The sequence below is a fragment of the Cygnus olor genome, chromosome 1 (genome assembly GCF_009769625.2).
Source record: "Cygnus olor isolate bCygOlo1 chromosome 1, bCygOlo1.pri.v2, whole genome shotgun sequence".
Taxonomy (NCBI): domain Eukaryota; kingdom Metazoa; phylum Chordata; class Aves; order Anseriformes; family Anatidae; genus Cygnus; species Cygnus olor.
The window spans coordinates 63,877,898-63,892,144 of NC_049169.1; the positions used below are offsets into that span (position 1 = coordinate 63,877,898).

A 14,247-nucleotide genomic window follows, 5' to 3' on the forward strand; every position below is an offset into this window, starting at 1 on the left:
AGGGCTCGTGGGAACGGGGCTAAAACAACAGGGATTTCTTCCTGGATACGGCAGAACGGGTGTCAAATCCCGGTCAAACGGGCGATGAAGAGAGCTTTAGGACCCCGCAGACCCCCGGGGGCCCTCTCCCCCGTCTCGCCGCCGTGCAGCCCGCTGAAAGCCCTCTCCCCCCGCACCCTCCCCGCAAAGCTCCCCGAGGGGACGCCGCCGGGCCCGGGGGGCAGCGTGGGGGGCCCGGCAGGGTTTAAAAGCCCCGCGGGGGCGGTCCGGCAGCGCGGCACCTCCCGCCCGCTCCTCCCGCCCCCCTCAGCTGACGGCGGGGCCGGGGCCGCTCGGTGCCCGCCCGCCGCGGCCTGCGCGCCGACGGGGACGGGGACGGGGACGGGGACGGGGGGCGGCGCTCCGTGAGGGCTGCCGCACCGACACGGAGCCGCCGCCGCCGCCAGCAGCGCCGGTGGGATGAGCGGGAGCGGCGCCCCCGGGCCCGGCGCGGCGCCCTGCCGCTTCGCCCACTACTTCGTGCTCTGCGGCATCGACGCGGAGAGCGGGCTGGAGCCCGACGAGCTGGCAGGTGAGGGGGGCTCCGGGGGTCGGGGGGTCGGGGGGCTGCCGCTGCAAAATGACCGCTCGCCCCACCCCCCGCCGGCACCGCCCCGAGGGAGCGGCGGCGGCTCGGGGGGCGGCTGCCGGGGGGGCCCCGCTCCGCAGCGCGCCCGGGGGACGGCGTTTTCGGCCCTGTTTCGGGCTGGGGGGGGTCTGGGGAGAACTGAATACATTAATGGGATCGCATCTTTTTTTTTGCCTTGTCTTTTCTTTTTTTTTTTTCTTTGCGTTTTGTGGTTATCTATTCAAAAATAGCCTGCGTGCAGCCGTCCTTCCCCCCTCCGCCCCCGAAGATGTAACAGATCCAAGAAGGAAAATTGTCGCTATGGGCTTGTGGCGATGCTAACTCATTTTCTCAAATATTCATTTCTCATAACTGGATTTGGGCTGGTTTTGCGGGGAGAAGGCGGCATCCCTCCCCAGATGACACTGTGGTTAGAAGGAAAAGCTTAAGTCAGTTTTTACAGGTAAAATCAGATTGACTAGAAGCTCAGTAATGGGATTTCGTTGCTTGGATGCTAAACGCTTCCTCTTTGAGCTGGGAGTTGGGCTTTGCTGCCCATTCATGCCCATGATGTGGGTACGGGGGGCACAGGGGGCCGAGCACACCGCAGCTGCCCCCACGGGCACCGCCGCCCACCCGAGGGTCCCGGCGAGGTGTGCGCTGAGCTGCGTCAGGAGCACACGGCGCCTCCCGGTTGTGTAAGAGCAGGAGTCGCCATCTGCGTCGCCCATCAGCGCGCCCTGGTTGAAGTTCATCTGTCTGTGGGCTGGAAAAGGGGGGCGGATCAGGGCACCCGACTTCCACAGAGCTGTGCCTTGGGGCAGGGTGCCGGTAGCGTTCCCCATGGTCTTTGCATGGAGCACACATTTGAGAGAGTGGGGGTCTCATAGTTGAAGCCTCAGCCAAGTGCTCTGTAAACTCTGGTTTTTAACATGTACTAGTGACCACGATCACGGTTTGGCTTTATTGCTCTTAATGGAGATCTCCTGGCTCATGAGCCTTCTCCCAGCTGATGGCACGCAGGGTTGGATTTGCATAACATGACCTATTGGGGTTTCAGGAACTTAAATTTTGAGTCATCTCTAACTCTTTGTTCTGAAAAGAGACTATTTTTAAAGCAGTGTTGGCTAGCAGGCTGTGCCTTCCCTGATGACTACCTGTACTTTTAAAACCCGTCTTTTGCTTATTTCTGCTCCGTTTCACAGTAGGGTGAACCCGTGTGCTCTTGGGGAGTGCTGTTCAAGGGCAGATGAACGCTGTGAGTTCATACAGTGTCGTGGCTCTGTGTCTTCTATGGCAATTTAGGAGGTTTAGCCAAACTTCCAGCAAGGCGTATCAGATTTTAAAGCTAAAGATACGGTTTAAGCATGCAAAAACTTTTGGGTAATGCCAATTTGGGAGACATCTTCAATACTTAGGAGGGTTGGGATATGGTAGAGGTATGTTCCAGTAACAGGAACAATGGTGGGACTTCGTATTACCACTGAGCAGTGTTATATTTTTAGGGACTCGTGATAACAGCTTTGTGCTATCAGCTGGGAGCTCAGCAGTTGGAAATGTCGGAGAAGAACAGGCAGTGCTGTGAGCCACAAATATAATGCAGCCATGGAAAAATTACCTCTGGTTTTAGATGCAGCTGAGAAAACATCTCTGTTAAACCTTGGGGAGTATTAATGCCACCATAGGCAGGCACCTGCAAGATCTCATCTGCCTGTTACAGGTTTCAAAAATTGAGCTACCAGGATTGAAATCATAATCAGAATACGTAGGGAGAAAGATGCTTGAGGAACAGAAAGGCTGTTGTGTCACAGGACACCCACAAATGAGGCTATTTCTTTCTAAAAATGCTTTTACAATGCTTTCTGGAGAGAAACGAGCCTGTTATCTCGGTATTGAATTATGTAGCTGTGATAGCTTTCCATCTTGCTAGCCTTGTGTTTAAAGAGGTTGTTGAGGTATGTCATGCCTTTGGTGAAGAGCTGCCATCGCTTAAGCCGTCACGCAGATCATCCCTAATTTAGCAAAAAAGTAATTAAGAACCTGCTTATCTCTAAACGTGCAAGTCCCTTAGCAGCCGCAGTACACAAAGCACCTTGCTGGAATAAGGCTCGAGCACATCGAGCCGCGCCAGTCCTGAGCACTGAGCAGAGGAGCGAGATGAGACGGAGGCCCCGGGGCCTGTTCCGTGAGCGGAGAAGCAGAGCTTACAAAATCCTCGCGGGGTTTTTGGTTTCCAGATGGACTGGCTGGTGATCAGCAGAGGCACGGAGGAGCTGCGGGTGAGGCAGCCCTGATGTTAGCTGGAGCTGCCTGGCCTGTGCTGGGGGCAGCTTGAGGTGCACAGGAAGGCTTTCCTTGCCCGATGACTTAAACCCAAATTCTCCCTCCGCACAAAGACTTTGCGGTTAAAAAATAATAGAAACACATCTGTAGATTTATGCGTCAGGCATGAAGCAAAATGTTCAATGTCTCTCCTGGAGGCAGCACAAATAACTGCCCTTGTGAGGCTTTTGAATTCTTTTTGTAGGGTTGCTGTGTTTAATCACAAAATGAAGTGCAATCAAGGTTTTAAAGGTTGACAGGGTCTCTACATGCTTTTAGGGAAGAGTGACTTGCTTTATAGTTGCTCCTGCAGATGCTGAGTGCTTAATATACATTTGGTAGATGAGAAATTTCCACCATGCAAATGATTCATTTTGCTTAGATTTTTTTTCTCACTTTTGCATGTGTATTATTTTGCGGTATAGTTTGTTTTCTTTTTTAATATAGGAAACTACTCCACAGCTGACTTTTCAAGTGACTTCATTTTGGTTTTTAGGTCAGTTCATTTGAAAGCTGTCCACCTATTGCTCAACTTGGTATTATATCCAGGCATGCAGCAAAGTAGCGTATGGGTTATAATGCTGTCAAACACTTGTGGCCCTAGCACAAAGCTCTCGGTCAAGGATGGAAGAAAAAAATCTAGGGACTTGAGGGAAGAAAGGAAACTATCTAAGGATAATATTTGGAGAGGTTGGGAAAGAAAAGCAGTTTATTTGACATGAAATATCTTGAAAAGCATGAAAATTTCAGTATTAGTTTTTGCTTCCTGTTGAGCTCCACTAAAATAGGATGAAGGAAGTTTCTCTCTCGTGTTTAGGGCTGATGGAAAATATGTTTCAGTTTATTTTCATTTTCATATCTCCTACTCCAGGTAAAGTCATCTTGAGACCAGTGTTTGAATTGCATGTGCTTAAACAAACACATTATGGTAAATATTTTATGTTGTCTCAAAGAAAAGTAGTCTATTAAAAGAAAAACAGTTTATTAAACTGTTTCTGTTATATAGTTTGTCATATTATATGAAATTTAAGCATGTGTGCAAGGCATAAGATTTTTCTGCCTGTAGCCACCATTACGTTTTGCTTTGATAACATATTAAACTTTGTAGTACCTTGTTAAAGAGTCGCATATAAATTCTAAATACTGTAACGTAGGGAAAAAAATCCAGAATACATGAGAGTCAGTTAAAGACAATGGGATGTCTTTTAGTGAGGGAAATAATTTGGGGTTCTGGAAGAAAGTAGAGAGGGAATTACAGGTGGGTATTTTGTTCCCAATTAGAGGAACAAGTCTGAGCTCTGCAGAGGATGCTATGGAGTGGATGCTAATGGAGCAGTTTGGAGGGAGAGAAGATGTGGTTAAAGGTGAGGGTGTAGTAGGCTAGCGTAGGAAGGGCTGTGTTGGATGACATCTTCTGTGTTTAGGAATGTGAATGTTGCTGAAGTTGTAGTAGCCCTCTTGCTGTGTAAAACGAAATCTTTTATAGCTTTTTCCATGCGTAAACCCCAAGCATGGTATCGAAGTAATGTTTTATAATTAGGAGAATTTCAAGTTATTGTATCTTGTCTAGCAACATATTTTGCATTGTCTGGTTTTGGATTCAGTGTCTTAGCATCCTGGTTCAATTTATACTTTAAAGCTGCAGGGAGCTTCACTGCTTTTAAGATCAGCTGTTTATTTTCTTGCAGTGACCAGCCATGCAGTTGCTGGGAGGGCTCACTGGCCCTGCTAACGGGGCATGTCGAGTGTCTTGGGGAAAATAAACAATACTTCTGCCTCTTGCTATAAATATCCAGACGTTGATAATTAATTTCCTCCATCAGTGAAACATTATCTGAGCTCATAATGATGAAAAACAAACAGTGTGCCTTGCAGTCTGGCTAACTGTGCTTCTTGTCTAGCAGGCTCTTATTTTTAGAAAGGCAAAAGCCTTTTTATTTCTTGTGTGCGCTTGGCACCTGCATGCTCCTGCGGTGCGCAGCCTGACTGCAGCTCGCGCGGCTCTCCATCTGACTTCCTTCGTGCCAGGTCACAGCGGAGTGCCAGGCTTCGAAGGGGAAAATGTAGTGGCGTTGCTACAGTGATGCAACTTCTTGTGTATGTGACCTTCCTCAAAATAAGTGATTGGGTATTTTCCTAGTTTATTGGAAATACACTAATAAGTTTCCCTTGACCAAGGAATGTCTAAACAGTTGCAGTTCCTGTTCATGACTTACTCAGTTTTGACAAATGAAAAATAGGCTACGGGAGTTTTGCTTTTCATTTTTTAAGTAAAGTCCAGAGTGATGCAAAACATGCATGGGGGGGGTTGTCCCGGTTAAGTAACCTGGATATGGATAAGACTAGTACCAGTAGAGGAGAAGATGGCTCATGTACAACTAAACATACCTTAATGTGCACCTCAGAAGCAGTTATAGTAGGTTGCTTAGGATTTATGATCATTACAGGGCTTGTGGATGCGATGGAAATCTAATGTTCCTCCCACCCCCCTTCATTAAGAGGAGTTGCTCAAATGCAGCACTAGATCTTCTGGGTTTGTGGCTGGAATATGAAACTTTTGTGGATGAGGGACTGGATGGAGTAGCTGGCTTATCAAACTAACTTTTTTTGGTAATTTGTCAGAATAAATGAGGAAACACAGGGTATACATTTAGGAAACCTGTTTGATAGAAAACTAAGTTGTGTTAGTGTTTTGTTAAAGTAAAATCAAATATTTTGATTTTGATCTGCATAAGAAAACTGTTGTTGTTCTAGCTAAAGGGAGGGTGGAGTAATCTCAGCTGCCACACAACCTTGGCTCAGCTCAGAAATGAAAGTGATGTTTATGCTCTCTTCTACGTCTTCAGAGGTGGTGGCATGGACAACTGCTGTAATGGCTTGTTCTTAAACATGGATTTTTTGCTACTGGGGAAAAACAGAATTCCATTGTAACACCACATATTGATTTCTATAGATTTCTGAATTATACAATGAAGACTTAGCTTCTGTAGGATAATTTCTGCAGCCAAAGGAAACAGTGTCCTTATAAAGAGTTGCCGATATTATTGACAAGCATCACTGCCAGTTACAATAACCTTCAACAAGGAGTGACTCTCTTGTTTTGTTGGATAACGGACCATTGGTGGAATCGCTAACGGCTGTGATGGGTTAATATGCTTTAGTAATAAAGCCTTCATTTTCTATCTTCGTATATGCCAGAGAGATACTGGATTTAAATGCTTCTCTCCCCATGGTGTATACGTTTGCTTTCTTTGAGTTTTTATATTGTATTCCTTTGAAAATAAGGAGCCAACCAATTGATTGGGTTGGAAAAATATCTGTATCTGTATCGATAGCACTGACTCACTAATGCTAAACCACAAAGAATTTCATGTTCTTCCCTTGCCCGATAAGCTGCTGTTTTAATTTCCACTTCAACTAAGCCCTCTCATACTCTCAGAAGGCTTTTCTCTGCCAGGGGCTGCTGCAGTAGCACAGTAGAAGGTATGCCACTGTAAGTGAGGGTGGTTTTTTTGTGCTAAGTGAAAACTGTAGTAACAGGTCTGTTAATATTGCGGCATGGAGCCTTTTCCCTTCACATAGTGTAAACCACAGTGCAACCAAAGTGCTTGCAGGTGCAGTGTTTGAGCTGCCGTCCTTTACAGGAACGGCCTGAATCCAGTCCGTATTGTGCTTGGGGTTGCCCATCCCCAGCCTGGCAGCTCTTTAGGGTGCCAGTTGGTGAGGGCCAGTGTCCCTGGGGCTGGCAGAGCCCAGGACCTGCCCCAGGAGAAGAGTGTGGAAAGGCGAGGGTGCCAGCACCCTGCTGGGCCTAACAGGGCCTCAGCACGGTTGGGTGTTGGTGGGGTGTGGGGAGAGATGGTGTTTTCAAGCCTGTGCAGGAGGTGGAGGTGCCTGTTGACAGCAGAGAGGCTCCTGGGTCAACGTCCACCTCCATGGTGCTCCTCACAGTGCCCGAGGGTGGTGGCACCTGAGGAAAGTGACGTCCGCCGCTCTGACGGCGAGGCCTGCTGGAGCAGGGACAGGGCATATGCCAGAACCGCTACGGGCGGTGCGTGACTGTAGTATTGATTTCTTTGCTCAGCTGTTTGCCCGAGAAGCCTTTCTGTACTCGCCAGCGACGCGCCAGTGCTGCAAGAGCCGTGCCAGCGCTCTGACATTGTGCCCAGGCCTCTGCTGTGCAGGCGCAGAGCTCGCCGCAGAAACGCCTCCAAAACAACCAGCATCGGGAAACGTGGTGGTGCATGCAAGCCAGTAACGTGAGGATGTTGCAGCTCTCTTGCCTGCCATTTTTCACCTGTTTGTCATGGACTAATCAAGCTGTCCTGAATGCCAGCTAGTCCCTGGAGCTTGCTGGCAAACGTGCGGCTCTTGCAGGTGATGCTGGATGCACAGCTGGCACGCTGCTCCCTGCTGCAGCTGCTGATCTGGTGCAATGAGCACTGGAGTGAAGGAGAAATGTGAATGAAAGAACAAATAAGCACCGTGTGCACTTTGATCCAGTTAATGCTATGGTGCTTCTTGCTATTTGTGGTCACGTATGACCACTTAGATATGTGGAAAGGTGATTATAAGTAGCTTGTTCAGCCAGATCTCCTGTGCATGGAGAAGAACAGTGGCTGTTAAAATAAATAAAGCTTGTGGGTGTTAATAGCATTCAATTCCTACTCCCTCCTGCCTTCTCCCCCTTCATTATCTACCTCTTGACCAGAGAACAGCAAAAATGCTTATGGTAGGAAAAGTTACATTGAGGAAAAACAAATTTGGTCAGGAAACAGTAGGTCTTCATAGTCACATTAGCCATATAGATAATCTCAGAAATAATTAGGGAAGAAATGGCGATGGGTCATCACAATAAGACATACTTGGGAGATGACTAATGTGCCTCAGACTGCTGAGGTGTCAGATATTGGGATGCCTGGAAGAAGCTTCTGTTACATTACCAGTATAAAAATATAAACAGCTTAATTTATGCTCCGTGTTTGGAGTCAAAGATAGTTTTGCTCAGCTGTCTGATCATTGTATCTAAACTGAGAGCTTTTTTATTGGGGTATCCTAGCCTTGATGAATGTGTCTGGCTGGAAGTGTGAAGCCATGCTCCTTCAGGGTGTGGGGTTTTGCTTCTTCCTCATTTCTCCACATAGCAACCAAATCCATTAAAAATAACTTCAAAACATCAAAACAGATGCTTAAAGAGTGAAATGGAAATTACCTTGGTAATATGTATGCTCCGTAGAGTAGGCTGAAGGGTTTTGCTAGATGTCCATGGCCTGCTTTGAGTGACAGTGCAAGAATTAACTCTTGGCAGAACAGAATACTGGAGGGAGGTATGTCTGGGTTTGGTGGATCTGCATCGAAAACTTTTTCTGAGTGGAAAATAAACTTAAATTACATACAAAACCATCATCAATTCTTGTTTCGTGTTCAGGGGCAATGTCACGTTTGGAGAATGAGCTTGTGCTCCCTTCTCGGAGCATGAACTTGGCTTTGCTTTACAGTAATATTATTCATCAAATTGCAATAATTCTGGGAGCTGGTAGCGATTTTTTGTTGTTGTTTAAACAAGCTGTATATCAAATGGAGTCAAACGGGGCTTTGAAGCTGTGTGAGTGGTAGGTTGCACAGCATGAAGGCCAGAATCCTCTTTCCACCCCCTCCTTGGTATTCTCTTGTCATGTTAAAGACTAACATGTGGAAGGGTGAGGGGGCTTAATCTGAAATACCGTTCTGTGTAAACAATGACAGGATTAAAAAAAAATAAAATGAAAAGCTCAACTGTTGTGGGTGTGTAGTGGCTGCAGCTTTTCATGGATGGTTGAAATTATTTGTATAAATTTGCATTTTTTTCTTTAGCTTCTATATATATGCTCATTTCTATGCACAGCTATCTTCATGTGCAAAGTGATAGGCATGCAGTGCAATGTTACCGATGTTAGCAGTAACTATAGTTACGAGATACAAGCAAGTGTCACTGGATGCTTCTTACAGTGGGCTGCCCAGGTGTAAAATGTGCTTCTGATGCCTTGTGACTGAAAGACAAGAGGGCAGAGCTGTTTGTAATGAAATGATGAAACCAAGCACTCACTTAACTTGTAATTTTTCAGTGAAACAGTCATCAAATGGGCTGAGCAGCCTGCTTTTGACTGACTGGTGTCCTGGATATGGCTGGAGCCTGCTGGGAGAGGAGGACGATGCCACGGTCCAAATATGTATTGCTTATGCTGGTGGGAGATGCCTTGCAAGATCCGGAGGCCAGGTTCTCGCTGCCCTGGAGGCTGATGCCCCAGCCCTGGTGCAGGAGCCCACCTCCCTGGCTTTGTGTCCAGGTTGCTGCTGAGAGGAATCTGTTCCAATGGTGTGAATACCTCCTGCACCCTCTGCCCTCCCATGAGACATTCTGGAAAGAGAAAGGTTTTATTTATTTATTTATTTATTTATTTATTTTTAATTCAAACTATGAAGTATTTGAGTAAAGAATGCAATATACAATTGAGTAAATATTTGGCTTTTCATTGAAGGAGGGGAGGATTTGTTGATTAGTTAGTTATTCACACAGTACTGTTTTTCCATCAGTATTCCCACTTGATATTCTTGTTTGCTTTATGCTAAGCAATACTCTGACGTGAATTTGAAAATGAGAATAATTTTATGCTGAAAAACAAAACAACAGCTCTCCTAACATAGACTGTCACAGCTGTGATTCTGTCTGGTGTAGGAGAGCAAGAGGGCCGTGTCACAGGTTCTCAGATGGGACCTTTTGTCATGTGGATGTTGTGCATTCTCATTTGGTTTATTCTTCCAGTGTAATAATTTGTAGGTATACTGCACTGAGTATTTGGGGCAGAATCCTCACATTCTGTTAATAACCAAAAAAAAAAAAAAAAAAAAAAAAAAAAGAAAACCACCACCTTTGTGTAATAAATGAATATGAGATGCCAGGTCATGACTTACAATGCTTAAGAACCGTGAGGTTCTTTGTAAAACTACTGATCACAGATGTGTGCCTCGTTGCAGAGCTTTGAATGGTACATTCTCCTGTACATTTTGCCTTGTAAACACTTCAAGAATGTCAAAGCTCGGAAGAATGGTATTAAAGCATATTCAGTGCCCCCCTTTGCAGGTTGTCAACCTTTGTCTCTAATGACTACTGTTATGAATCTGTCAAGGGAGAATATTTTCTCTGGAAATCAACATAGCAGCTCTTCAGCACAGATGGATCACGTGTTTAGCCTTTTCCCAAGATGATGCTACTTGGGATAGGCTTGTCTTACTAGCATTTGCAAATATGTTGACTCTTTCTGGCTTTAGCAAGCGTGATAACAGATGTTGTTTGACTGTCTTAATTCAAGCAGGGATGTGTGGTCTAATGTTGCTATCTTAAATTGAGGAATGACTAAGAAATAAAGAATCCCAGTGTAAGGAATGCCATTAAGCAAGCATTTTTTCCTGTATGAATATGAACATCTGTATAGGGTGAGGCAGCTGTAGCTGTCGTCTTATGTCATGCTTAGAGAAAGGGGAATGAACAGTGGTGCGAGATGTTAACTTTAACAATAGCCGTTCTGGTTAATAACTTCTGTAGTTCCTATGCCTGTGTCTTTGTTTCCTTTCTTCTTGGAGCTGCCTGCAGGGTTGGGAGTTGGGAGGGGAAAGAAAGAGCTCAGTCTAACACACTGCTTAAAAAAAAAAAAAAGCCAACAAAAAAACCCTCTAGCTTAATGCTTGCTGAACTTCCCATGAAAACCCTGCCTTAATGAGCACAGATCCCTTGGCCGTGCTTTGTCCCGGTCAGCAGGTGAGGAAGAGCCGAGGTCCCTGGCGCGCCTGCCCTGGCTGTGACCCGGGGCTCAGGGCCCCTGTTAGTTCAGCTCCTGTGCTTTCGGCAGGAATAAGAATGAGCAAACGTCTTGTCTTGTGGCCGGGATGCATTCGTGCTCCTTGCCTGCAGGTCTGTGCTAGTGTTGTAAGGCATCTGTCCAGGTGCTGGGGAGAACAGGCACAAATTCAGGTCTTGTCTAGAGCTGAGAATTAATTGCTCGCAGCAACTGCTGCAGTGGAGTGCCCAAGATCTGTTGTATTTGATAGCATTTTAGATCTGAAAACTATTTGCAATTCAAAACCCATCTTGGGTTTCAGTCATCGGCTAATATTTTGTCAGCACTTCATGACAATGACTTCTGTCCTAGCACTTGCCTGCAGTGTACTGAGTAGCTAAAAAGGGAAGTTTACACTCAGCAGCAGACCATCTGTGTTGATGATGTTGTGGTAGTCTCACACTCAAAACTAAGGCTTGTGTGATTGATAATGTGATCACACCAGCCTGTTTTTTTTTTCTTTAAAATAATAATAATAAAGAAACCACAAAGCCCCAAAGAAATCTGTATCCTTATCTACCAGCTGCTGAACCCACATTTTAACTTTGTCAGAGGTAAAATTGAAGTGATAGGGAGATTTCTGATTTTCTTTTAAGTTCCCACAGCATTTATTAACTTATCAACCTCCCGGTAACATAGAGGCTGCAGGACGACCAGCAGCACTTCCCAAGACGACAGGTGAGGCATGCCCATGGGCACCCTGGTGGGCTAATGGCAACCACATAGCTGGGCCCCGAGCACAGGGTGCGTGTGTTGCCCCCTGCCCATCTGCTGGCCTGGGGCCTAGGGCCACTCAAGGTATGGAGAGGGAAGCAGGAGCAAGATAAGCTAATGGGCTGGTGTGGACCAAAGGAGCTAACGGCAAGAGGACCCAAATTTCTTCCCTGGCGTATACCTAGTGCCTTCACCCAGATCTGTGAAACCACGCTGCTGTGTTTAATGCCGTCTTCCTTGGTCTTTCCCTCTCAGTCCCACATGAGGGGTGTTCGTTAGGGGAGAAACAAAGCGCCTACAATGTGATAATGGGCAGTGGGAGCAAAGCTAAGTTTGCCAACAAATGTCAGTGCGAGGGTGGTTGTCTGCTGGGTCTGAGGCCTTCCTCAAATTCAATGAAAAGTTGTAGGTACTTGGCTGTGTTGGTGATACTGCATCCAAGAAATGTGTCTATGCAAAAGCAGATTTTACAAAATGCAGTGAACGGGAGATACACAAGCAGAAAGTGCTGGGGAAGAGGGCTCTGTGCTTTTTTTTTTTTTTTTTTAAATTCCTAATCTTCCTCCTTCCCACATTTAAAAACAAACCAGCTCTTCCTTACTCTTTGTTGTTGTTTTAAAAAGCTATTGTGACCCTTCTGATAATATTGTTAACAACCAAGATCTGAATTCTTAGTGATGTGTAAGGGGTCATAAAACTGCGCTAAGTACACCAAGTTTTGAGTGAGTAACTCCAGTAAAAGGCGCTGCAAGATGTATGGCTAATCGCTCCGCGTTTATGAGTTGTCTTTGAACTAAATGGCCGTATTCAGCTGAGGCTGGCCACTGAAACGGCCTGAAAGGACATAGCGCTGCTCTGCAGTGCGGCGGGAGGCTGGCAGGCCACGCTTGATTAACCTGCTCATCCCAAAGTGGCACCGCTCCATGCTTTCAGCAGGCTTTTAATAGGCGAGTGCCGGCAGCTGAGGGTACCTCTGGGTTGCTGCGGAGCCGGGGCTGGCGGAGGGACTTGGTTTGAAAGCCATAGCTTGGGCCTGTTACATGTCTCCTGAAAATACCTTATCACCGAGCCTTCTGTTAGCAGGGTGAGGAAATAGCTGTGGGGGCTCTGGCAGAGCAGGCCGGGGTCGCACTGGTAGTGTCCATGTGGAAAGGATAAACGTGGCTGTCCATGTGGAAAGGATAAACGTTTCTTTCTTATATTACCTTCATATATTTTTTCTAAGTAATCACTTAAATGATTCCGTGCTAAAGTGAGCACTTTAAAACGCATCTCCACATCACTCATAGCAGCAAAACTGTTCTGTGTGGTGTTGACCGACTGGGCTATTTAAGTCTTTAGGTTTTGTTGCCCTGAACTTTCTCCATCTGAAAAACTTTGTGAACCCCATCAGCTGTGAGAGGCTGACTCTTGGTTACTCGCTGCTAGACTGTGCTGAGTCTCAGTTTCTCCGAGAGATGGTGTGGCCAAACCTCCCTCAGGGAGACAAGTGGTCTGCCGAGTGTTTGGCTTTTTTTTGTGGGTTCAGTTAAGCGCTTGGTAAAAGCCCGCAGAGGTTTCTGAGGGTCAACAGTAATTTGTGGTCCAGAAAGTTTGGACATTATCCCAGCCTTTAGAGAAACCCTATCAGGAGGCTACTTAGAGACAATCAGCCCTGGAAAAAATTACTTTTATTTCCTAAATATGTTTAATAAAAAGGGGATTCTAGATGGATTTAAGCAAACTCCTGCAGTCACGGCTTAAATTTGTTTTGCTTTTTTTGTAGTGGCTTACTGATAATTGTCCTTCCTACACATTTAAATTCTACTCCTTAAAAATGTATTGTCTGGTTTATTTTGGACAAGGTCATGGGTTTCACAATATTGCATAAAACCGAAACCAAATCCTTCTGTCTGCAGCTGCAGTGTTAAATAGAGCATCATTGTCATGGGGTGAGCATGGCTGTCAAAACACTTCGGGCAAAGTGGGTAACATGAACAGTTCTTGTATGTTAAATATTTATAGAAGAAAATGCAAACTCAGAAGAATGCTGCCAGCAGACAGACTGCTCAAACGCATCGTTGTGTTGGTCATGGCACGCATCTTCACACTATCTTTAGACAGGGCACAGCGAGTCGTTTATGCTCACGCAGAGGCTCGGTGGCGTACCTTTTCTCCACATAAAACACGAAAAGGAACTGCAAGTTTAAAACCTGAGAAGAAAAATAGGAGCTTTACATGAATAATCTGGCCGCCAGCTGCCCCCGAAGCAGCCCCTCCTCGCGGCTCGCTGGTGTTCTGCTGGAGCAGTCACAGCACGAGCACCAGCCTCCAGGGCCAGCACATCTTCGTTTCGGGTCCTCTGGTGCAAACAGGTGGCAAACCACAAGCAGAAAGATACCGAGGAGAAAACCGTGTCATTAGCTCTGGCACCGTAGGATAATAAATCTCGGTTGCATTCTTTAGCTTTCTAGGTGTCTTCCAAGCAATGCACAATGGCTGTGATTAATATGACTGTTGTATTGTCTTAAACAATAAGCTTGAGCTCTCAGATAGATGACATAATTTAGCTGTAATGAGCATCAGCTTCATGCGTTTGATCTCAGCACTTTGAATTTCAGCGTCATTGTTGCCATGTCCTTGAGAGATTGTTTTATGCCCAAGAAAATTGGTAAAGGGGGATGGGGGGCACTTTCTATGACTGTGTGAAAAATCCAACCGATGAGTTGCCCGAGGACACTGCCTTTTTTG

General features: G+C 46.1%; 1 protein-coding gene across 1 annotated transcript in view; it reads left to right on the forward strand.

Moving 5' to 3' along the window:
• Positions 1-376: 376 nt before the first annotated feature.
• Positions 377-14,247, forward strand: part of DENND5B (DENN domain containing 5B) — a 106,720-nt gene continuing 92,849 nt past the window's right edge. Inside the window, exon 1 of the mRNA XM_040561769.1 lies at positions 377-571. Coding sequence (XP_040417703.1) covers positions 460-571 — 112 coding nt within the window. The 5' untranslated portion in view covers positions 377-459. The remainder of the gene's footprint in view (positions 572-14,247) is intronic.